A 26043-nucleotide genomic window follows, 5' to 3' on the forward strand; every position below is an offset into this window, starting at 1 on the left:
CAACCTCTTTGTGGCGGTCCTGTTAAGAGCAAGGGCAAGGCTGCCAACAGAAGTAGCAATGCTGAATGAGTCAAAAGAGTTTCTGCCTGTAGAAACACAGACCACTTTTAAGATGTAATAAAGTCTTCCTTCCTAAAGGAGGCCAAAGCCCAAACTCCTGAAACAACAAGGCAGTGGGAAAGTAAAATTCTGCAAGACAGAAAAGAAAATGCAAGAGCATCTACAGGTAGATGTCACTCTTGAGCAAAGTCATATGCAGAAAGTGGAAACGAGAAGGGGTGACTATATTTTTTAAAACAATGTATTAACCAGGCTAATCAATACTGTGCATCTTCAGAGCGGTGCCAGAACTGTTTTGCTCAGAGCAATTGAACTGCAAATAGAAAAGCAGGAATCTCATTTGTCAGTTGCCTATTTACAACCAGTTGGGGTTTTAGTAGCATGCATAAAAGCCTGTTGGTTGTTGTTGCAATCTTTGCCTTCACTTATGCTTACTTGGTGATTTAAGGAGCATCTTAAAAATGAGAACAAACACTAGTTTTAGCAAAATGGGCCTCCTCACCTTTGTTGAAGGCTGAGAAACAGGAGGTTTCCCACAATGATCAAAGTCCCCTGAAAGGGCATCAATAGCTGCCGAGTCATCAGCTGGCTTCTGCAATAAAAAACAATAGTTTAAAAATGTGAGTATTTAGTGATATGGAAAATAAACGCCTTACTTAAGCATAGCCTCCCATTTCCAATGTTTAAATTGTTGGTTCTACGCCCAAAAAAGAATTTTAAGCTTCTACTATAAGTGCCACCAAATCAGCAGGTGCCATTAAAATAAGGAACCTTTTCTGAATTATCATTGTACAGCTCTCTTTTTTTGAGGTCTATGTTAGTCCCTCATTGGTCACAAGTAGAATGAATTGAGTTAGAACAACAGCATGGAGCAGAGGGACAGGTATAAAGGTGGGCTACTTCATCTGCTTTTCTGAAAAACCATTTCATTTGGTTTTCATTCAAGTTGCCATTATAAGAAATTTGTAACCTTAAAAATTAGGGCTCAAGTTTTCTTTCCTCTCCTCTCCCATTCTTCTTTCCTTTTGTGTTTTGCCTTTTAGTTGGTAATCCTGCTCGTGGGGATTATCTTATTTGATACTCATTTTATGTAAGCCACTCTGGGAGACTTTATAGCGGAGCAGCCCTCTTCCAAACAGCTACGTAAATGCAACCCACAGGCAAGTAATAGCATTTAGCTAAGAGCAGGTCCTTCTTACCTTTTGTTCTTTGGGTTTCTCAGCATCCTTGCCTGTTGGCTTCCCCTTCAACAACAAAAAGCAGCATTTATTTATTTATTTAAGGATTTGCATCCTACAAAATTTAAAATTACCTATAAAATGAGATGAACATCTTACGTTAAACCAGTTACCCTAAACCTTTTCAAAATAAAGCCAGTTTTTAAAATGTGCATTATAAAATGTATCATTGTTGATTTTACTGACTTTATTTTATAAGGCACATTAAAAGAACATGGGGACTTGACTACATAAGATCCATTGGGTCCTCACTTCTGTTATGGTAAAATGTGGCCCTCAACATATATTTTATATTGTAAACCACCCTGGGTTCTTTGAATGAAGAGCATAGATGAACTATGATATGATATATGACATGACATGATAAATATATATGTGCAAAATCTATCAATATAGATTAGGGGTGGGGAACCGCTGACTCTCCAGATGTTGTTGGACTCCATCTCCCATCACCCCGAACAAGAATGGCCAAAGGCCAGGGCTGGTGGGAGATAAGACTCAAAACCGTCAGGAGGACCACAGGTCCCCCACCCTGGTATAGATGAATTTGGATTCAGAAAGGATTAGCTTACCTTCTCATCCGAGTCAAGAAGATGCCTATAATCAGGAGGGATTGTTTCATCTTTCTCTCCAAGTTTGTCTCTATGCTCAGATTTAGCCTTTTCCTGTAAAAGCAACAACAGGAGGTCATGTTCTTAATTTTTCTGGAAAGCTCAACCCAAAGAACACACTATCTAAACTTGTCCTCAAATTGTAGAAAATACAAAAAAAGTTGCCATAAATTTTGAAAAAAACCAACCATGAAACAAACCCCCAGATGAACACAATTATCACACCAAATATTGTAAAAAGTAACATAGTCCATTAGAGCTTCCCTAGGAGAACTAAACACAAAATAGCAATTTGTGTAGTAACAACTTATTTTTAACATTTTATCATTGCAATGTTTGTTGCCCTGGGCTACCTCAGAAGGAAGGGCTGATATAAATTGAATACATAATAATGATTCCCCCCGCCTCCCTGCTTATTTGTGAACAGGCTGCACTTTCTGAAAAACAATCCAAAGACAGAAAGAACGCTGCAAAAATAGAGGTTTATTATATTTACACACGTCCTTTGGCAATTAAAAAAATACTTGTCACACACCTCCTGAAATGCAAAAAATACCCTGCATGGACCCCTGCTTTCGTAGCTAAATATACCTTGTACAATATGCAGAAATCAGAAGACCCTCACTCTGCCCTCAAGTGTTGCAAAAGACAAGGGAGGTAGTATGGTGGGCTAGGAATGGTGAGGGGGTGAGCTTGAAAGCCATAGACTGAACCCCTAGCCCCCAAAGCAAACAAACCAAAACCACCACCACCCGGCTCAGTTCTTTCAGCTTCCTATGCAGATTTGGGAGATGAATATGGTATCCACAACCATGTCAAGGCAGCTGTACTGCCGGGGGGGGGGGGGACAAATACTTTTCTCACCTTTATTTTATCAACAAGTGGTTTGTTTTCATCTGGGTCAGGTTCTCTTTGCCCCAATGAATCTGCGAGAAGATCTGCAGCATCATCGAGTTCTTTCCTACCCTAACAGATTTGAGAAGAGCAAAAACAAAATATGCCACACGCAATCTCAGAAATAAAAAACGTCGAAGGTATCAGAGTTGCTTTAGTCAGCATGATAGAAAGTTAACTTCAGAGCACTCAAAAAACTTTGGAAAGTTACAAAATATGCATAGCCAGGCAAAAAAACTAAACCATTCAGCTGCAAGCAAGCAACTGTGGCTTCCAGTGTACCTCAACCCATAACTGTTTTATAACTCTCTGTAAAACAAATTTGATTAGCCTCAAACTATGATTCAACATTACTCAAAGCAGTTAAGAGGCTAGCCGCTCTACCTTAAAATGGAAAAATAGCATCCCATATAAAAATGACAATTTTTGTTCCAAAGATGGTTATATGCACAGATCTTTCCAAAGACAAAAACTCCAAAATACAACTGAGGGACATGGCTGCACCTTTACATGCACAAGGTCTCAGATTCAATCCTTGAAATCTCCAGGTAGGGTTGGAAAGACTGTCTGAATCCCTGGAGAGTTTTTGTCTGTCACTGAAGACTAGTCTCCATCAACCTGGTGCTTTCCAGCGATTTTGGACCACAACTCCCATGACTGTAGTCCAAAACATCTTAAAGGCACCAAGTTGGTTAAGGCTGCTGTAGACCACACTGAACTTGCTGGACCAATGATCTGACTTGGAATAAGGCAGCTCCTACATTCCTATAATCAACAAGCCTTTAAGCGATAAGGAGGCTAAGCATTTTTAAAGGGAAAATAAACTGTGGCTTTGGTCACAGAAACTAATGCAGGTAGGAAATATTATTCTGCTTACTGGGGTAGCTGCTGGTGGCGGAGGAGCCGATGAATGGACTGCAGAAGCAGAAACAGAAGAGATCACTTCTTCAGTAGGTGCAACAGCAGGTTTGCCAGCACCTGTAGGTTTCTACAATAAAAACAATGGGTTCATAAACACGTGCCAGAAGACAGTGAAGGATAATCAGATGGCAGGAACCAGGTATCTGTTTCACACTGTGTCCACATCATTTTGGGCTACAGTCAGCTCACTGCCATGTGCCCTGCATCCCATACGGTTTGCTCAGATTGGTATTCTGAAACCACTCTGCACTGCGTCTACAGCACACCTTCATAGAAGCTTGCCCCGTGTCAGGTGTGTTTCTTCTTACAGGCATCACCAACCTCCTAAGTATTGGGTGCAAAGAGAAGAGACCTTCCAGGATAGTCAAAGTCATTTTGTGAGAATATCTACCACTGGTGGTTTTGACAAGTGTAATTAAATAACAGCAAAGCAGGAATGTGTGCGCATTGCTTACAATGAGTGTATCAGGAAGAACTTTCTGACAGTAAACCCTCTTTGGAAGGCACTCAGAAGGTGGTGGAGGTTTTTAAACATAGGGTGGATCGCCATCTGTCATGGATGCTTTAGTTCAGATTCCTGTATTGCAGGGGGCTGGACTAGATGACTCAACAATTCTATAATTCTTTGTATGTAACTGTCTCTCACTATTCTAAAAGTTAAATAAAGTCTTTTTTATACAGAGACACATGACTTACCTGAGGTGCAGCTGTTGGGGCAGCCTTTGACCTTGGTGCTGAAGAACTAGAAAACCCTTCTGACAGAGCATCAATAAGTTCGCTTTCACTCAAGGGCTAGAAATAAATATATATATTAGAACAAATGTTTCATTTTATTCTTGAAAACTAACTGGAAACCAAACACTTTATTACTTTTTCTCAGTTTTTTTGTTGGAAACGTAGAAGGAATATGCCAACCATTTGTCCAGTCTCTGGTTGTAATAAATTTTGTGCTTCGTAAACTTTATTTTAAAAAATGTAAAATAGCCTGTTAGAAGCATTTTTTTACCAACCTGAGGTTTTTCTTGAGGTTTTGGTAAAAGTGGCTTCCCATCTTTATCCTGCAGAGCAAATATGACACTTGTTAACTACTACAAATGAGCTATGACAGGTGACTGAATTTGACATAGTACCATTATGTATAAAATGCAACACTAACTGATCGGAACAGTAGAAATCCTGAAAGTGTTTTTGGACTCTTATGTTTTTTGATAAGCACGTTCCTGCACTTTTAACCAACTGCCTGTCCTAGATAGGACCCACTCATCATGAATAGAGGGGTTCTTGCTACACTGCTCCATTCTTTTGCAACCTCCAAGCAGCTTTTGTAACCTCCAACACTCATATGGTGTGTGATTTACGCAGTGCTGCCTCTGAAGTTGATGGCGGAGCTTCAGTTACAGTAAAATGCAGCTGTCTGCCTACTTATGAATATTAGATGGATCAACTGCACTGCCCCCAGTCATGGGTGTGCCCTCCATGGCCTAGGGCTGTATATTTAATTCCTGCTTCATCCAAGCATGACAATCTCTGTTGCTAAGAGAATAGACTAGAGTAGGGCTGGGACTTTGCTGATTATTCTATGAACAACTTCCTGAAAAACTGAACACCACGCTCGCCCCCCCCACTCATTGACACACAATGTTTTGTATCTTGTACCTAAGGTGTACAATTACATGCAATTATTGAGATGCTGCTCATTCAATTAATTTGACTTAAAAGATCATGCAACAAGTGAAAAATCAATCACCTTTGCTTCAGTTAATCTATAATCAGGAGGAATGGTTTCTTCATCTTCTCCAAGTTTCTCACATTCCTCTTGTTTTGCTTTCTCCTGGATGAGCAGGGGGAAATGAAAGCTCTCAACATGTATAAAGAGAGACTTTTCCCAGTCATTTGGTTTCATAATAGTACATGTAGCATAGAAGCATATGAAAGTGTATATGCCAATTTATTTATTTATTTATAATTAAAGTTGCAATCAACTAAAACACAGATTACTGGAACTGCCTACTTACTCTACTTACTGGTATTCCAAAAAATTAGTTGTAAGTCCAGTTTGCATTCTGTGGACTTCCTATTTCCTGCCATAAAAAATGACTACCTCCTATGAGATCAGACCCCCCAGGAGTGCCAGAAATTCAGGGTTCTTTAACAATTTGGTACCCTCCCCCAAGGGAAAGTAAGAGAGACCCAATAGTTACACACAGATAGATAGATGTTTGATACGCCCCTGGACTCTGATCATTTTATTACCTTCACTTTATCCACGGCAGGCTTCTTTTCTTCTGGTTGAGGCTCCACTTTTCCTAGACTTCCAGATAAGGCTTCCAGGGCTTCATCAGGTACCTGTGAAGTCGAGAAATAATATTATTTTAAATCAGCTTAGTGCTTTGGAAAACAATGTTTGAAGCAATATTCTTAAGAGTGCAAACGATGGAGCGGCTGACAAATACATTTATTAAAACTTAACCACCCAAGTATTAGTTTTATGGGAGGTGATTCACTTATTTATTTATTTGTTTGTTGTTGTTGTTGTTGTTTTGTATACCATCCTATGCCCATAGATCTCAGGACAGTTCACAACATAAAATTACAATATAAAACCACAAAATACATAATACAAACTAGAACAAACCAATAATCCCCCCCTTCCACAACACATTTTAAGGGGCATTGGATGTCAATCAGCCAATGGTTAAAGAGGAATGTCTTCACCTGGCACCCAAAGGTGTATAATGAAGGCACTAGCTGAACTTCCCTGGGGACAGCATTCTACAAAGCAGTATTAATATGATTAACTGACTGCAGGAGTGGCCCATGTGGTTGTGTGGAGCCACAGAACCACCTTCTTGATACCAGCTTACATGGACAGGACTGGGTTGGGACTGTGCAAGTACACCGGTGGAGCCAGACCAGTTTTCCCTCTCCATTGGACTGACAGAGCTCTACCCTTGTCATCATATTCCCCCTGTCCCAGCACCATCCAAGTCAACAGGGTGGCTTTGCCTGACAGCACAGACTGCTATTGAGTAACTGTCTGCTTAGGATAGCCTAAGTACCTTAGTGCAGAACTTATTCATATTTATAAATTAGTTTTCTGTTATGTGCATTGGCAAAATCCACATGGAATCTTTGCTAGCTTGGCCCACTTAAAATGAAGATCTACTTTCACACAAGGTTCTTTTAAGTTCAATGGGACTTTAAGAGTTCCCATTAGTTAAACACATCCAACAGTTAATGAGCAAAGGGAGAGAAAATCTACAATCTAAATATCCCAAATAAAATGGCAAACAATTTTGTACCAACAGTTTTAAGCAATGTGCAGTGCATATGTGTTAAGGAATCCCTGCAAAATCAGCCATTCTAATTTTTATGTAAGTGGCACTTGAACCTTTGTTGACCTTCACAAATGGTTACTCACTGGAGAAGTTACTGAGGGAGCTGAAGATGCCACAGAAGGAGCAGCAGCAGCGGACACCACTTCTTCTGTAGAAATCTTTTTGGATTCAGCTGCTGAGGGCTTCTGAAATAAGAGAGCAGGAACAAGATGAGTCTAAAAAGCCCAGGACACATATTTGCACAGCCCTGTAGCGGCTATGGTAGCTCATTTACCAGAAGTGATGTATTTAGCATTAACCAAACTAAGCCTCCTAGAGCAAAATATACATCAGAATCAAGTATACAGTGGTACCTCGGGTTAAGAACTTAATTCGTTCTGCAGGTCTGTTCTTAACCTGAAACTGTTCTTAACCTGAGGTACCACTTTAGCTAATGGGGCCTCCTGCTGCCACCGCACGATTTATGTTCTCATCCTGAAGCCAAGTTCTTAACCCGAGGTACTATTTTTGGGTTAGTGGAGTCTGTAACCTGAAGCGTCTGTAACCTGAGGTACCACTGTATACTAGTCATATTGGTCAGAATCAAGTATATACTGCCAGAGTTAATGCTAAATACATTACATCTGGTACATGAGCCACCATAGCTGCTAGAGGGCCGCACAAATTTGATAAGCATCCCCTCAATTCCTTCATCCAAGTTGTTTATAAAGATGTTGAACAACAGGCCCAGGACAGAACCCTGTGCCATCCCACTAGTCACGTTTTTCCAGGATGATGAGGAACCCCATTAATGAGTACTCTATGGGTTCAGTCAGTCAATCAGCTACAAATCCACCTAACAGTTACTTCGTTCAACCCACAGTTTACCAGCTTCCTCGCTAAGTATCCCTAGATCAGGGTTTTCCAAAATTGGGTCACTAGCTGGTTTTGGACTACAATTCCCATTATCCCTGACTATTGGGTCCTGCTAGCTAGGGATGACCCAAGTTTGGGAAACCCTGCCCTAGACTATGAACTTCCTTCTTCAAAGGGAGTGTGACTTCAGAACAGGCAAGTGGTCAGTTTCCTGGACCTGAAAGCCACCCATCCACAGGGCATCTGTCTTGGTAGGATTCAGTTCCAGTTTAGTGGCCCCCGGCTAGCCCAAAACTGCATCCAGATGATAGCTCAGGACTTGCACATCCATGCCTGTTACATGGAAATCAAGCCAAGAGTAATCAATATACTGTAGATATCATGCTTCAAATATCCCAACAGGTTCGTTTAGCTGTTAAAAAGCATTGGGGACCAAAGAGTGCTCTGTAGCACCTCAAAACGTAACTTCCACGAGGCAGACACAGAGTCATTCAGTGCTACAGAGTGACATGCACAGGTATGGCTGGTGCCCCCAAAATATGGGCTTGGCTTTGGATCCAGAAGAAGCTACTCACTGTAGAACCTCCTGATGGAGCTGAAGGTTGCACTGAAGGAACTGCAGGGGATGTGGCCACATTTTCTTTGGGAGTTTTGGGGGGCTCAGCAGCTTCTGGCTTCTGAAAGAAAACAGCAACTAATGGATTTTGAAAACTGGTATCTATTATTAGCTTGAGAACAGCGGAAATTGTAGCACCTAAACCTCCATTCCCAATGAGTAGGTGAGCTTCACAGGAGACCACAGCATGGATGGCCCACCCACCTGCCATCTTTGTGCACACCTCCCATGGGCTTATATCAAGCAGCTGATATAACTCTCAACCCTTGTGTGGCTTTGCCCACCACCAGCCCTGGCCCCTGGTATGTTCCCAACCCACATCTTCACCTTGCCCTCACACTAAGTACAAAAGTGACACATGGGGAGGAATATGAGGGAGGAAAGGAGGAACGGAAATGCTATACCTGAATTAAGCTTACTTCACCTTTAATTCTATGCATCCAATGCAATGAAAGATTCTGAATTTTAAGGCAGGTTTCCTAGGCAAAGTAAACTTACCTTAGGCACATCAGCAGGTGTAGATGGTTTGGGTATTTCTGCGGGAGGAGTGGGACAGGCAAAATCTTTTGAAAATTCATCAGCTAGGTCAGAATCGCTAAGAGGCTGTAAAAACAAAAACAAAAAATTAGAGGAAGACCAGAACTGTGTTGCTGATAAAATAAAGACATAAGAAGTGGCATTTATCAGAGGGCCTTCTTGGTAGTGGTGCCCACTCTGTGAAATGCCCTCCCATCAGATGTCAAGGAAATAAACAACTATCTGACTTTTAGAAGACATATGGAGACAGCCCTGTTTAGGGAAGTTTTTAATGTTTGATGTTTTATCGTGTTTTTACTGTTCTGTTGGGAGCCACCCAGAATGGCTTGGGAAACCCAACCAGATGGGCAGGGTATAAATAATAAATTTGTTGTGGTTGTTGTTAGAATGCAATAGAGGAAGCTTGAAAATGGTGGTTGAGCAGCTGGAACTCAGCTTACAGGACTCCACGGCATGCTTGCACTTCTTTTACAATGGATTTGAATCTGCATACCCAGCAGAAATAGCAGGTGGTCAGTGTGATACTGACCACCTGTAGTTGTAGGGAGAAAGAGGGAATCTTGGTCCTCCTCCCTCTGGGGATTCAGTCCACCCCTCTAAATAGGTTAGCTGGCACTACACAAGCTGGCAGAAAACATCACCTGTGATAAAGCCAGGAGCATAAAGGCTGCTGCAGCATGTGTGCATGTATATAATGTTTTCAGAAAAAACACCCAACCTTTGATTTGACTCAGCTGTATTAGAACTATTTTATATCTATGAAACACAAAACAGGAGTATGCCTGCATAATTATTCCGCAAAACAGGAGTCACCAACATGGCACCCTTCAGATGTTGTTGGGACTCAAATTCCGATCAACTGCAGCCAACATAGCCAATGGCAAAGGATGATGGGAGTTGTAGTCTAACAACATCTTAAGGACACTGCATTGGATACTCCTGCCATAAAGCAAAGTAAGTGTTTAAACACTGAGACAAAGATAATTGGCTGAATTGTCTTCAGTAACTGAGCAATAGGCATTTGTGCCACAATGCTAAAATAGCAAAAAATGAATCAATTTAAAACAACACAAATGTGCCTCTGAATTCAAATATTCATTTTGCACTGATCCCAAATATTAAGTAAACCATCTGTGTTAGAAACTGCCTTTTGAAGTTTACTATGCTTCCTTCTAAAACATCTCAGGCATTACGAAATCACAGAAAAATAATATGTAAAAGTTCAGCTTCATCATTTGTTTACAATACAGGTGAAGGAAAACAAAACTAATAGAAACGCTTAAGAACCTTTGGTTTTTCTTCAGGCTTTGGCAACAAGGGCTTCCCATCTTTATCCTAAAAATAAACAGGCAGAATTATGGTTAACTTTGCCATTTACACTGCACCAACTTTAAAATACTCTACATTGTTGTTTTATTTAAATTCTCAATATATAAATTTACTCCAGAGGGATCCAAATAGTCCCCGCAATGGGGGGGGGGAAATATCCCCAGAGTTTCTCCACTGAACATATTCCATTTTGGAATTCCACTTATAAGACTAGCTAAGAATGCTGAGCCAAAAGAATAATTCAGGCTGAAGGAAGAGAAGAAACTACATACACTAGTGATTATTTCTGGTTTCACATTTCCTTGGCTACCTTTTGGAAATAACTGTAAGGAGTAGCTAAGAAATCATCACTCTTCTGATGTGAAAATGATCAGATGCTTCTATCCTCACCTCCCCCAGACACACACAATTGCAGGGTCCAGGTAGGTTCATATGAGGGAAAGCACTCTCTAAGGCAGTGGTTTTCAACCAGTGTGCCATGGCATCCTTGGATGATGGTCATGGAGGCCCACTGGCAACCGTGGCCTCTGTCCTTCCCTCCCTCCTCTGATGCCCTCTCGCATCTCTGCCTCCCAAAGGCTCGCATAGCTGTTTGTTGCAGCAGCCGTGGCTACAAGCTACCCAGGCAAAATGGTGCCTCTGGGGCTGGTCAGGGGGTGCTGGTTGCTAGGAGCTGAGGCAACCTCGGAGTAAACAACCAAGTGGGTAAGGGGGCCCTGTCCACCTGCCCTTGCTGTTGGAAATAGACTGATAAGTCCCAGGCCCTTGTGGGGCAGTGTGAGGAGGCACCTCTCTTTGGGGCAGAGGGGCAGCTCAGAGACGAAGGGTAGTAGCAACGGCTGACCAGAGGACTCCCAAGGAGAGGGGAGAGGAGGCGGCGGCTGAGGGAACACTCCACAAGGGAGGGTGTTCAAAAAAGGGTGAGAGGCTGCCAGCTCTGCAGGCAAGGGGTGACATAACTGGGCTCCTGAGCCCCACATGGGTGCTGCAGAAAGAATGTAGTTTGTCAAGGGAGCAGTGGACTTAAAAAGGTTGAAAATCTCTGCCCTAAGATATTAGGGTCCTAAGCTGTAGAAGGCTGTAGAAATCATAACTGTGAATTGATAGCAGAAACTGATAGCTGAATTAGCTAGGATAGAATCAGTTTTATGCATTCGGACTATCTGGTCCCAGTCAACCATCTGCACATGGGATTCTGCATTAGTTGCAGTTTCTAAACTGTCTTCAAAAGCATTTGCTTGCAATACTCTGATCTGCAGGTGGACAGCAGAAGATACATTTAAATAATTGGAGGAGGGGGCTTTCTAGCTCTAGCTTGCTGCTGCTGGATCATAGCCAGCAGGGAGTTCAGAGTGCTGAAAGAGCTGTTGTTCTTCTATTTTTCTTAACATGGGCTCAGTATGGTAAAATCTGGGATTTTATAGCATATGCAATGAAAAGTAGAGATGAGAACTTTACCAATTCTGGTTTTAATCTGTACTCAGGAGGGATTGTATCGTCGCGTTCACCAGGTTTCTTCTCCTTCCTTTCTTTGGCCTTTGGCTGAATAGTAAGAATCACAACATGTCAACACTTGAATTGCATTGCTAGATCTTTTGCAAGCAAATTGGAAGTCAGGGGGATTGTGCTATAGAAACGTGTTAAATTTGAAACATATTTCTATGCATACACCCCCCCCCTCATATTTGGCATATTTCTGCTTCCTCCAACCCCCATTTCTCCTGCAGGCAACTCATAATCTTTGAATCTATATTTTTCCTTTTTCCTAAACTAAATAAAATAGCATGCATACATATTACAGATGCAAAAGAACTGTTATAGGTACTGTATCTGTAACATTTATTCAGGGGCAGAGGTGGAGGATCCTGAAAGTACTAATAAAAAACACATTTTCTCTGAAGTGGCCCAATACTTATATATTTACTTATATTTATTTATTTACGGCTATTAGCCCATAAAATATGTACAAACATAAAAGCACAGAAGCATAAAAACCAATACATTTCTAGACTTGTCAGCTTTGTTTCTCAAGATTAACTAAGAAAGAACTTTTATTTCTTTTATAGGAACTATAAAAGTTTGAAGAAATAACTAGGCAAAATTTAAAATGCATTGGGCATTTTCTGTGAATTAAAGTATTCCTTTATAGCACTTTTTGCATATTTCCTGTTGCTTTTGCTACACATCTGAAGAGAGTAATCCAGCCAAAAGTAAGCATTTTTCAGCTGAATTACTCTCACAAGCAACATTTTCATCATGCATTTAACACATTGAAGTCAATGGGGCACAGAATCCTAGAATTGTAGCGTTGGAAAAGACCCCAAGGGTCATCCACAATTTATGCATGTCTACATAGTTTCAAGACTTTCAGTGGTATCAATCATGTACTAATTATTTATACAGCAATTGATTCACTTGCAATCCAATCCTATATTTACTCAGGAGCAAGTCTTGCCTTGCCCAGCTGTGCTCATTCCTAATTAGATGTGCACAAGATTGCAGCCTTGGGAGTGTTTTATTTTTTAAAAAAGGTCATACAGTACTGCAAAACTGCTTGTTAACAGAAGTCTTCCCAGTCATTCTCACACATTCCCACATTGATGAAGCTACATTGTAGTTCAGAAAAGAAGCAGGCCACTAGCTACTACTACCATAGAATTCAAAGTGCTTTCAAAGGTTTCTGCTAGCAGCAGACAAAGCAGTATTTTTTCCTGGCATGTTTTGCAAGATTTTGCAGTGTAAATAATACCTCTTCCACTTCCACAATGGAGCTAAGGTCTACTTCCGGTTCCGGTTCTGGCATGCCAAGCGTATCCACAAGAGCATCCAAGGCGCTGTCACTAAGGGCTGCCTGCATCGCAAAGTGATAAAAATGACCATGGGCTATAAAAACAGCATATGTCTCATGATCGATGCAATATATACTGAGATCATTAGGACTCCAGTACACTGATGAATCTGGCATCCTTAAACAGCAGGATACTGTAATCTAGACACTCTGTCTAAAACATTGCAGTGTAGGAGGGTAAGCTGTGTATTCTTCAGCTATTGGGCAACATGTCAAGCCACTTCAATCACCATATCTGTAGGAATCTAGCTTTTCTGTAGCAGAGGCTAAATTGTAAGTGAACCAGAACGGATGAGGCTTATGCATTTTGCCACTACTAAATCCATCTCTGGGTCTTGAAACTTGATCCAAGTATTTTATTTGTGGTCCAAGAGTGGTGAACTCAGACAAAGAAAATGACACTATATGGAGAAAGTCCACTGATATAAATTCCCATTTAACTAAATCACCTATTGGTTGTTGGACTGCTATCTAACTTCAGGTAAATAAAATGACTGGGTGTTATTTCCAGTTACCGTATTTTTCGCACCATAGGGCGCACCAGACCATAGGGCGCACCCAGGTTTTTGGGGGGGAAATAAAGGGGGGAAAATTATTTTCCCCCCAGGTGCGGGGCTGGGGCAGGGGAAGCTAGAGCTTCCCCCGACCCCAGCCCTCAAACAGGCAGCTCTCCGCAAGCAGCGGGAGCGCTCCCGCTGCTTGCGGAGAGGTCCGCGAAGCCTGGACGCGCTGAGCTCAGCGCGCCCAGGCTTCGGCATGCAGGCACCTCTCCGCAAGCAGCGGGAACGCTCCCGCTGCTTGCGGAGAGGTCCGCGAAGCCTGGACGCGCTGAGCTCAGCGCGCCCAGGCTTCGGCATGCAGGCACCTCTCCGCAAGCAGCGGGAACGCTCCCGCTGCTTGCGGAGAGGTCCGCGAAGCCTGGACGCACTGAGCTCAGCGCGCCCAGGCTTCGGCATGCAGGCACCTCTCCGCAAGCAGCGGGAGCCCAGCGCTGGGCTCCTGCTGCTTGCGGAGAGGTGTGCGAAGCCTGGAGAGCATGAGGGGTTGGTGTGCACCGACCCCTCTCACTCTCCAGGCTTCAGCGAAAGCCTGCATTCGCACCATAGGACGCACACACATTTCCCCTTCATTTTTGGAGGGGAAAAAGTGCGTCCTATGGTGCGAAAAATACGGTACTTAATGCTTATTATTCTCCAATATCTGGACGCAGCAGGTGAATGTGGCTTTTTTAAATGCATATATGAGAAATAAAATGTACCGTATTTTGTTTGTTTGGCTTCCTCAAACCACCTCAAGGAAGTTTTAACTTTTGAAGGCAGGATAACAGTATTTCAAAACAAATAATATAGTGTTAAGCTCATCCAGTATCCTTAATATCAGTAGGCAATGGAAAGGCTATATGCAGTGATACCTTACTCAAGCAGAAAGTAAAAACAGAAGCCAAGCCAGCACCCAGGAAAAGCAAGGGAGCATTCATTTGTCAGAAAGGAAAAACCACCTCTTAGATCAGGCACCCCCAACCTGCGGCCCTCCAGATGTTTTGGCCTACAACTCCCATGATCCCTAGCTAACAGGACCAGTGATCAGGGATGATGGGAATTGTAGTCCAAAACTTCTAGAGGGCCGAAGGTTGGGGATGCCTGTCTTAGAGCAACAAAGGGAGTTAAATTACATCCTGACTCAAACAGCCAATACAGTAGAGGTAATATTTTGAATCCCTAACCGTCACATTTGTTTAAAAGGCTACTTATGACCACAATGAGGGCTATATTTCATGTTTTCAGTATATTTCAGTTTGGAACCTTTTTACTACAGATTCAGGCTGCGTACCCAAAGGTTCAAAAGCTTCTAATCTGTACTGTTCCAAATAATTTCACAATAGCAGCCAAACTGAAGTTATTTCAGAATGAGTAATTGATTCGTAAAAAGGTGAAACTTTTAAATCAATAACTGTTTCCAATCCACAAGAGTGTGCCCACCTGGAATCTTATGCGCAACGCACCATCATCATCCCCCAGATTTTAAAGGCATCTTGGCCATTGGACAAAGGGGGATGCTGAAGTAAAGAAGGGGGATGAAGGCAGGCAGGTGGTTTCTTAATAGAAATGTACCTTCCTCCAATAGGTTGCAGCCCAGTCTTCAAAAGCTTAAATACCTTTTTACTAAACAACAAGATTTAGCACTGACTCTTATATTACAGTTTGAACATATATAATTTATGTGGAGCCCAGGGAGTCTTTCTCTCTCTATAACTTTGTAATACTATTTTAGGATATCAGGTTCTCTGTGGTTATTTCAGCGGGGTAGGGGACCAGAGTACTTAATTTATACCTCTTCCATTCTGGCTTTCTTTTCTTTCGGAGGAGCTGAACTGCTGATCAAACTTGCAGACTCTGCTTGTAGGACTTCACCTTCTTCTGCAGGCTTCTTTTAAAACATGAAACAATTTAAATGTGTTGAGTTTTTCACAGGATTCAGATTGTAAGTCTAATAAAGAGACCCTTTCAAAAAGATAGCAAAAGCAGTACCTCTTTTGGCATGTCTTTCTTCTCTCCAGCAGATGTTACAGCACTGCAAGTAAAATCAGATGACAGAGCATCTGCAAGGTCATCATCTGTCATTGTTGGCTAAATGAAAACACAAACTGGGTTACGCTTTTCACCAGTTGCCCAACAGCAGCTTACAGTTTACGGGCACTTGCACATTTATGGATGCAGAGCTGTGCTGTAGGGTTGTCAAATCCTGAGCTAAAGACACCATCTCTTACTCTAGCAACTCTGTGGAAGTTACAGTGGCTTATTTTCCCAGTCCTGACGTAGAAGCAGAAAGGGAAATGGGGCAGAAGAACAGACACTGGAGTGAGAATCACTCTACTCACATATATATTTATGCCCTGGAGTTTTTAGAAAAGCAGGTTGTCATCTCGGGTCAAGAGCTGACAATGTACCTCTTGATGGGGAGACTGCTTATAGAAACAGGAGGATTTTGCAGGTGATTTGTGTCTGCAACCCACAATCTGCTAAGGGAACTGCAGAATTACAAACTATTCTGAATTACTCCTTCTGTCAGTTGTTTGCAATTCTGCCCTGTGGCAGTCTGCATCAGCAATGGACAAATAGCAGATTATGGTCTGGATCCAGATATTGATCCCTTGATTAAGGGACCACTACATGTTGTGGTGAATCAACTAGCATAAATATCTCTTGCAGGCAACATCTATCAATTTCTAGAGTCTAGCTACTGACTTCAACATAAATCGAATGAAGAGATTTTAGCATTGGCCATACATGAACCACAGCTGTATACTAGAAGCTGGCACAGTTGTAGTTTAACCATTTAAACCTTTTTATATCAACAATACCAAGACTACTCAAGTGCAACAGCACAGCACACAATATGTTGGAGAAATTACTGATTTCAATGGGACTAAAGCATAAGAAATTTAGGGTGATATTTAGCGAGGTTTTTCTCAGAATTGACGCAATGAAATTAATTAACATGGCTAAGTTTAGTCTGTTAACAGGTCTACTCTGAGTAAAACCACCATCCATCCCATTGATTACAATGCAAAGTTTATAAAGAACTAGGCATATCTTCAAAAACCAGTAATATATTTTCCATTTTCACACTTTGTGCCAAATAAATAAACCATACCTGAGATTCTCCAACCGCCACTGGCGGGGGAACTACTTTGCCATCTCCTTTACCCTGAAAAACAAAGTTTTGTGAATGAGTACTGCAACTAATGTGCAGTAGAGAAAGCATCCAAGGCACAGTTTTGGTTTTACTACTTACCTCTAAGAGTTTTCTGTACTCTGGAGGAATTGTGCTCTCCCGTTTACCCAGCTCTTCTATATATAAGGAAGACATTGGGTCCTGCATCATGTAAAAAATATTGTTGACTCTTTAAATCAATGACTAATGTATAAATATGTACAATTCATTCATATAAGATTATGGTTTACTACAAAAAACAGAGAGCAATAACATTCAAATATTTAATATTTGTTAACCATCTAAACTTACTAGTTGCTGCAAAAAACAACAACAATTCATTCAAAAACATGGTTAAAAATATAAACCATGCAGGTTCACAAGTAATGAACCATAGTTTAGATCAGCTTTCCCCAAGCTGGTGCCCTCCAGAAGTTTTGGATTACAACTCCCAGTCATGCCTGACCATTGGCCATGCTGGTTGAGGATGATAGGAATTATAATCCAAAACATCTGGAAAGAACAAGAATGGGGATGACTGGTTTAGATTACCATGAACAAGATTGCAGGAGTCTCAAACTCACACATTCCCTCTTCCATGGGAATAAAGAGATACACTTCCCCTCTATACCCAATCTGGAAAATTATTGGGTCCCACACCTGCTATTGCTAGATGTATTTTAAAAAAACAAAAAACAACAACTGCATGTTCAATCCAAATACGTATTTTCAAGTTTGGCCCTAACTGAGTTCCCTCGATTCAGATGCTTTTTTAAAAATTGCTGAAAGGACTTCTACAAAGTCTTGCTGTTTTTGCAAACACATTACATATTTTCCTAAATTTAGAAGTTGGAAAATGGAGAGATCCAGTGACAATCTAGGCTTCGAGCCCAGTTTATGGTGAGGATGAAGATAACATAATTCTCAACAACAGGAAAAGAAAGGGAGAGGTCCAGTCCAGGCAACCATCCATCCATTCTAAACTGTGTTTTAGATGTTTCCGAGTAAGACGGCATGAGCCTCAGGCTTGTATGCATCTCCTTCACCACTTTTCCACGTGTGAGAGAAGAAGAGGAAGACAGCTTGTTTTTACTTTAGAACAAACTGCAGTTCCCTGCTACGGATAAGCTCAGAGCTGTTGCTTATTCATAGGCATCTCCTGCCTTCCAACAGTGGAGGTTGAACGTAAGACATCATGGCTAGCAGCAGGGCTTTGTTTCCAGCCAGAGCTCACCAGAGCTCAGTTCCAGCACCTCTCAGGTGGGTGACATTACCATTCTAAGAGAACAAGGGAGAAGTTCATGGTGAGCTCCAGCACCTCTTTTTCTAGAAAAACAGAAGCGGCTAATAGCCACTTGTAACCTTGTCCTCCATGAATCTGTCTAATCCTATAAAGTACAATTCAGATCAAGTTCACTACTGATTTGAAGTACAAATTCATATACAAATAAGGCTCCTGCTACCAAAACAAATAAGCTCACAAACACAGGCCTAATAAATAAGGCTCTTTAAATACAGGAGATCTTATACCGAAACTGTTGGTCCAGTATATTCAGGAGTAGGTGGCTCGTTTTCTTCAGGACTTCCAAGGGTATCAATTAAATCATCTAAGGCAGCATCTATGTCAGACTAGAAAAAAAGATTTTTATGAAGTACATGGAACTTCAGGTAACTTATAGATATCCCTCCCAAATTCAGCATTCTTGCATTGCAAGGGGTTGGGCTAGATGACACTCGTGGTCCCTCCCAACTCTATGATTCTGTGAAATGATCTAACTCAGTGATGGCCAAACTTGGCCCTCCAGCTGTTTTGGGACTACAACTCCCATCATCCCTAGCTAACAGGACCAGTGGTCAGGGATGATGGGAATTGTAGTCCCAAAACAGCTGGAGGGCCGAGTTTGGCCATCACTGATCTAACTAGACAGCAAATGAACTGTTGCTTACCTTTTCAGCTGGTTTACTTTCTGCAGCAGCTGGGGCTGGGGCTGGCAATTTGCCTTCTTTAGTCTGCAAATAAGAATGCATTTCTGAGAACTAAGCATAGGATTACATTTGCATCCGATTAATGCCAAACACTAAACTTACCTCTGCAGCTGCAACAGTCAAGCCTGCAGCTGCTGCTGCTCCAGCTGTGCCAGCAGCTGCAACAGCTGCCTTGGTGGGCAATGACTTGTCATCAGGTTTAGCCTTAAGTGGAGAAAAGTTAGAGAGGTCCAGGTGAAACTTTGCCATTAATATTTTAAGGCAGCCCAACTACAACCTACACAAAACTATGTTGCAGCATGGACACGATGTTTTCCCTTCCTGGAGTTTTAATTGCATGACAGCTGGGAAGCGGAACATGGGAAAGCACACATATAGCCAGACATTACGAAGTCAGCCTTGCAGAAAAAAATGATCTATAAGAAATCACATTTTATTCAACACTTACGGGGAACTATATTAATGTTCTGTAATTATTTTACTGCAAAGAAAATAAAAAACATCCAAGTGTATTTATGTATTAAAGGTAAAGGTAAAGGGACCCCTGACCATTAGGTCCAGTCGTGGCCGACTCTAGGGTTGCGGCGCTCATCTCGCTTTATTGGCCGAAGGAGCTGGTGTACAGCTTCCGGGTCATGTGGCCAGCATGACTAAGTCGCTTCTGGCAAACCAGAGCAGTGCACGGAAACGCCATTTACCTTCCCGCCGGAGCGGTACCTATTTATCTACTTGCACTTTGACGTGCTTTCAAACTGCTAGGTTGGCAGGAGCAGGGACCGAGCAATGGGAGCTTATCCCATCGTGGGAATTCAAACTGCTGACCTTCTGATCGGCAAGCCCTAGGCTCTGTGGTTTAACCCACAGCACCACCCGCGTCCCGTATTTATGTATTACTGTATATTAATTTATAACTAGAAAAAAGCAGGAAAAATGCAAATCATTTATTCAACTTATTTATGTTGCTAAAATGGTATTAAGCCTTGCATTGGTTCAGTTAAAGTTGGGTTTTATTAAATTTTTGTCCCATCCTTTGAGGCAAACACTTTAGATACCTAACCTTGGGTGTGCCACTCAAAAAGCTTTCTGAAGAAGGTTTTTCTGCTTATATTTTACCTTTGGTTCTACTTTGGATGTAAGCTGTGTTGTTGTCTTGTCAATCTGACCAGAGGATGCTTTTCCAGTACTTGGTTGCTTAGGTTCCACTACAGGTTTGCTTTGGCTTTTTGCCTACATGTACACACATAAAAAGATGAATGCCCTTACATAAATTTGCATTGTAAAGAATTATATCTCCTAGTAAGTAAAATAAAAATTACCCCTCCAGGTTCTTTTTGCTTCTCTTCTGATGAACGTTTAGACTGAGAATCATCTGGCTGTGTGAAAAGAGATAGCAATATAATTGATCAAATTTAAATGTAAACAAACAAATAGTCAAAAGTATTTTCGCTGTGATGGAACAATACAAGCCTGAACGTTGTCCAAAAATCCAAAGGTTGTATTTGTATCACATGTCTATAAGCACAACTGCATGAAAATTAGGGGTGCTTGGTAAAGTAAACACCCCCTCTGAATGTCAAAATCAGAATGAATCTGGGATGGGCACAGCCGCTGCAAGCAAGCCTTCAACTGAATCTGCACTGACTTGAAGCCCACCTCTCCTTCATCTGACAAGTCTTCCTGAAGGATCAAAATACACTCACAGGAATCATAGAATAGGCAGAAGTGATATGTGCAAGTTTCATCAAGTTTTTAAGTGATACTGTGCAACTCATTTTGTGTCCAGTAACTATGGGACTTGTATTCTAACTCTTCATTCCCCGAGTGCGGGGAGGGTCTTTGCATCATTTGCTCTCCTGGTGCTGCTGTCTTCCCCCCCTTACTGACATCCTTGTGGACATGCATTTGCACAGGCAATGTTCCTAAAAACTAACAGCCACTGTGCTAATGGAAGCTCATTTACTGATACATAGTTTACAAATCCTATTTGTTTATACCAGATTAAGTGCATAATGGAAGCTATTTATTCCTCTTGTTTTGTATCCTGCTTTTCCCTAAGTGCTCATTTGCTCTTATTAAAATGCATCTAGGAACTAAGTGTAATCTCCACTGATTTCAGTGCAACTTAATTTCAGGCTGCTTTCCTTTGACACTGTGCGGAAATGGGAAATGGGCAGGGATAGTCAACTGTGCAAGCTGCTACTGTCAGAAAGCCACTATTTTCTTTTTCAGAGTTATTGCAAGCTGCAGAATAGGCATTACAACATCCCATTAAAAGCAACCTAATAGAGTGATAAAACATTCAGAAGGCCCTGAATTAAACCTTATAGATTATGAAATCCAGAACTTTTGTTTAAAACAAATAATGATTAGTCAAACAAGCAAGCTTCATCACATATGTAAATGCTTATGAGATATTAGTTCAGGGCACAGCAATTCAAAACATAAATGTATGTTACCTTACCTTAGCTAACTGTGCTGTTTTTTCAGCTTCTGCTTTGGCTTTTTGGGCTGCCTACAATATGAACAATGTCAAATGAAAAAGCCAATTATTACATTAAAAATAAATTGATATCCCTTAGAATGCAACAATATTTACAAGCAGAAACAGCATGAACAAAAGTTGATGAAATGGGCTTTCCTCCTCGGGAACATTCATTGGCTACAGCAGAACAAACCCCTGAGAGCTGTTACTGATAGGGATTGCAATATTTTGAACCGATAGCTAAGGAGTAAAAAAACAAAACTATGACTCCCATGAGGCTTTTTTTGCAAGACGTATTTTAATTGACCAATGAATTCTTAACTCTTGTGTGGCACAAGATTGCTTATTAACCGTGAAGCTAGCAGAATGAAATAAAGCAGAGCGTAAAGACAGGCAGACAGTTAAGGAATTATAAAATACAAGTGTTGAGGAATTATGTGGGGAGAGCAATTTAAATGGTGGATTAGAATGGAAAGAGGGGAGAGAATTCCCAGTCAGGAGAGAGAATTTATAGCAAGTGATACCTCGGGAGCAGCTTTACTATCATTGAACCAACAAGCGCTTTTTAAAGCTCTCAAAGAACACAAGCAACACAGCTGTAAATTGCTCACTTCAACTCAAGTGTTACATGTTTTAGTCTGGATTAGCCATCATTCTAAAATTTGACCTGAAACATTTCTCTAGTGCCTATATATATATACACACACACAAGCCACACAGGCACACATTTTATAAGTATGCAAGACCTCCATTATAAACAGAAAGTGAGAGCAGGAAATCCTAGGTTTTCTGTTTGTCTTGTAGCCCAAACAAGTCTGCTATAGCTGTATCCATATAGTTCTCCAATAGTCAAGTTCGACCACTACATGGATATTAACCACCACGCATCTCTAGCTAGTAGTTTGCATACTGTGACGCCACAAGAACACGGACACAAATGAAATTACGTTTGATGGTTTATTTCCATGGTGGAGTGTATTCTTTGGGAAAGATTGCAGCGTGACTATATGCAACTAAAGACAGACACAAAATGAAGTTTATTAGTTCAAGACTGATGAATGTGCACATGCTGCTGGTGTAGCTGGTGTTATTTTCAAACGCACACACAAAAACCAATCTCTTTTCACCTGCTTCTTGTTTCGTTTCCTTTTGTGGGATTCCACTCCACTGGCCTTTTGCTGGCTTGAAGAAGCCTAATATTGAGAGCACAAACTCAGGGTGCTTACAGAAATTGTGTAAGGCATGCCAAGGAAATGTGTTTCAAAAACAGGGGGAGGCCGTTTTAGAGCATAAAGCACTGAAAAGAAAATTGCCTTTCCTTTTTAAAGGCTTTCTGAGGAAGTGTTTTATTTTATGAAAGGTTGAATTTTTAAACACGACATTTTCAGTAATAAGAGCTTCCATGGCAACATGTGTTCCACCCTTGTTTCCAGCACAGATGCACGTTACAGGAATTAGCAGGTGCATGTCTGAACACCATAGGTACCCATGTATTCCTTGTAATGGTGAAAACTTTCCCCTTTGGTGAAAGGCTTATTGGTAGGACACAGCCTTGCCATATAAAAAATCCCAGGTTCAGTTCCTGGGATCTGCATAGAGGGCTGGAAGAGACTCCTGCCTAAAATCCTGGAGAGCTACTGCTGATCTGTGTTGACAATACTGAGCTAGATGGACTAATTGTCTGAGTCAGCTTCCTACTCAGCTTGAGCCATGTTCTTTAAAAGTTACACTGACCTGGAGAGACTTGTCTTGGAAAGATATGAAAACACATGTCAGGGCTATGCCTCTGTTCACCCCTCCCCAACTCTCTCCCCCCCCCCGAACATACAGGTAACCGGCATCCAAAAAGTTAACAACCGCCAACAGTTGTGAAGGTCAAGTAAGTGTTGCGCTTGCATTAAAAGTAACACTGAACTTAGGTACCAATCAGAACAATGTCAGGGCTATGCCTCTGTTCACCCCTCCCCAACTCTCTCCCCCCCCCCCGAACATACAGGTAACCGGCATCCAAAAAGTTAACAACCGCCAACAGTTGTGAAGGTCAAGTAAGTGTTGCGCTTGCATTAAAAGTAACACTGAACTTAGGTACCAATCAGAACAATGTCTTTTCTAGCTTCCTGTTCTGCACAGAAGGTTTACAGCCATAAAACACATCAAAGAAAGAGAGGAAAACAATGGAACTGAATTGAGCATAGCCTTTCCATGCAGCGTTTATGCTGCATCACTGGCTTGAGTTAGTAGGTTGCAATGCTCTGCACACTTACTAGAAAGAAACTATGTTCCAGGAAACTAAAAAGGACTTCTGGGTAAACAGGATAACACTGTTAGAGAACAGGACATATGCTGACTGATTGTTTTATGTAATATTATGCATTGCAAGAGCGGAGCTGTGAAAAGATATTCAACAGATGATCCTTCAGCTGGATTTGCAGCTTCTTTTTGTCGCTTCCCATCCTCATTCTCTTTTCTATTAAGCTGCCTCTTTCTGAACTCAGTTGCACTAATGGCCTTCACTTCTTAGCCAACCAGCACAAATTGCACCTTAAAGCTACAGGAGCAGAGGGAGTGGGGGTACCCTTTTTTCACTGCCAGAGGCCATGTGGGCATTGCTCCAAAGTGTGGCACCCATCTGAAAAGGATGGGAGAGATCCCCTTGATTTATCCAATGTAGCTGTCCTGGAAACTGAATCTATTCTTTTTTCAGCCCTTGCTGTGTTGTGTAAGTAATGCTAAGAGATTTTCAATATAATTGTGGATGGAACTCAAGTTTAAAATTCAGAAAGGATCCAGCTCATGGAGAAAAGAAATGGGTTGAGTGGGAAAGACAGAAGAATAGGACTGGGAATAGGCCAGTGGTACTTGCAGTCTGAGGCAGGGATGCGGGTGGCACTGTGGGTTAAACCACAGAGCCTAGGACTCGCCGATCAGAAGGTCAGCGGTTCGAATCCCCGCGACGGAGTGAGCTCCCATTGCTCGGTCCCTGCTCCTGCCAACCTAGCAGTTCGAAAGCACGTCAAAGTGCAAGTAGATAAATAGGTACCACTCTGGCGGGAAGGTAAACGGTGTTTCCGTGTGCTGCTCTGGTTTGCCAGAAGCAGCTTAGTCATGCTGGCCACATGACCCGGAAGCTGTATGCCGGCTCCCTCGGCCAATAAAGCGAGAGGAGTGCCGCAACCTCAGAGTCTGCTACAACTGGACCTAATGGTCAGGGGTCCCTTTACGCTTACTTGCAGTCTGAGGACAGAAAGGGTCCCATTTTAACACAAAATCTGCTCACAATTATATGTGCTTCTGTACCTGAGCCATGAGGATAAAAATGTGAAACAGACCTGAACATACATATATATATTGGTGGCTCAGATTAAGAAATCCCTTTTAGGTACACCCAAGGGGCTTGAGGATTCTCTGTGAGATCAATGACTTTTTTTCCTTTTGAAAAGGAGACCACAATGTCATATCAATAAGCTTCCCTTCAGTTTTCAAAGGGGTTTTATGGCATGGGAAGCTGCTGTTTGATAATAGCAAATGGCAGCTTCCTATACATTTTCTTCATGCCATTCATGTACCACTTCACTGTAAGAGAGACCCACCTGGGTTAGGCAGAAAAGCAATTACTGAAACATATAGCAGCAGGGAAGCAAAAAGATTAATGCTCTCTCTTCCTGCAATCAAGGAAGCTAGAGCAGTTAAGAATGATTTTCAACCACTTCTTCTCCAACAAGCATTGATAACCTCCTTATCTAAAGTTCTGCTCTTTAGTAAGGCAACTCCCCATCAGGTAGATCAAGGCAAAAGGGATATGAGGAAAAGGCACACCCCTTTTTTGTTTCAACAAGTTTCAGAGGTATGAAAGACAGAGATCTAAGAAGTAAGCAGATATCCCTCATTCCAAATTGCAACACTACCCTAAGCAGAATGCACAGAACTTTAGTTTACCATGTAATTTCAAAGGTGACTGGGTGATTTAAATTTTGCAGAAATGATTATTAATAGGCGCTTTGAAGGCCTGACTCAACCACCTCAATATTCCTCTGTGACTCCTCTTCTTGCTACATTAAGCAACTTCTACAAAGCAAAGGTATCACACAGGTACAATTCACACATAGGAAAGAGGAGGAGCGATCATTTATTTTGTTCACAAGAGAAGAGCAGAACATTTCTAGTCTGATCTAAATTGTGTGCAAAAACAGGCTCTGCATTTCTAGAGCTGGGTTTTTGGCGCCCTCTGTAACAAGGTAAGGAACGTGCCAAGTGCTTCTAGTAGTCATTTGAATCTATAAATAGGATGCCCACTTTGCCTATTTATATGAGCACTTGAGTTCCAGTCCCATGAAGGTGAACACCAGAGCGCAAGAACAGCTCTCTCAGAGTTTGGCTTACACTGACAAGTCATGACACACCTGCCTTAACAGAAACATAATTTACAACTGCCAAGTAAGCAAGTTAATAGAAGCTAAATACTCTAGACCAGGAGTATGGGACCTTTTTCAGCTGGAGGGCTGCATCCCCTTGTACAGAAGCTTTTAGGAGCCACATGCTGGTGGAGGGTGCAATCAAAGGCAAAACCAGATAGATCAAGTAAGCTCTCCCTCTTGCTGTGCTGGCTTCAGCGAT

At 41.7% G+C, this 26043-nt stretch overlaps 1 protein-coding gene across 7 annotated transcripts in view; it reads right to left on the bottom strand.

Moving 5' to 3' along the window:
- The window catches only part of CAST (calpastatin), a 60219-nt gene that overhangs the window by 5541 nt on the left and 28635 nt on the right, over positions 1-26043 (bottom strand). For 3 of the 7 annotated variants that reach the window (XM_081930507.1, XM_081930510.1, XM_081930512.1), the window contains 26 exons: positions 22557-22622; positions 21409-21459; positions 20264-20320; positions 20061-20174; positions 19050-19151; positions 18909-18971; positions 18492-18590; positions 17043-17123; positions 16902-16955; positions 15776-15874; positions 15579-15674; positions 13149-13250; positions 11858-11941; positions 10358-10405; positions 9032-9136; positions 8493-8594; positions 7146-7247; positions 5978-6079; positions 5472-5555; positions 4735-4782; positions 4421-4516; positions 3681-3791; positions 2774-2875; positions 1871-1963; positions 1260-1304; positions 563-652 (listed from right to left, as the gene is read on the bottom strand). In XM_081930507.1, the coding sequence (XP_081786633.1) occupies positions 563-652; positions 1260-1304; positions 1871-1963; positions 2774-2875; positions 3681-3791; positions 4421-4516; positions 4735-4782; positions 5472-5555; positions 5978-6079; positions 7146-7247; positions 8493-8594; positions 9032-9136; positions 10358-10405; positions 11858-11941; positions 13149-13250; positions 15579-15674; positions 15776-15874; positions 16902-16955; positions 17043-17123; positions 18492-18590; positions 18909-18971; positions 19050-19151; positions 20061-20174; positions 20264-20320; positions 21409-21459; positions 22557-22622 (2196 nt within the window). The remainder of the gene's footprint in view (positions 1-562; positions 653-1259; positions 1305-1870; positions 1964-2773; positions 2876-3680; positions 3792-4420; positions 4517-4734; positions 4783-5471; positions 5556-5977; positions 6080-7145; positions 7248-8492; positions 8595-9031; positions 9137-10357; positions 10406-11857; positions 11942-13148; positions 13251-15578; positions 15675-15775; positions 15875-16901; positions 16956-17042; positions 17124-18491; positions 18591-18908; positions 18972-19049; positions 19152-20060; positions 20175-20263; positions 20321-21408; positions 21460-22556; positions 22623-26043) is intronic. The other 4 variants (XM_081930511.1, XM_081930513.1, XM_081930509.1 and 1 more) reach the window with 3 other exon arrangements.

Source organism: Podarcis melisellensis, assembly GCF_964234715.1.
Source record: "Podarcis melisellensis genome assembly, chromosome: 11".
Lineage (NCBI taxonomy): Eukaryota > Metazoa > Chordata > Lepidosauria > Squamata > Lacertidae > Podarcis > Podarcis melisellensis.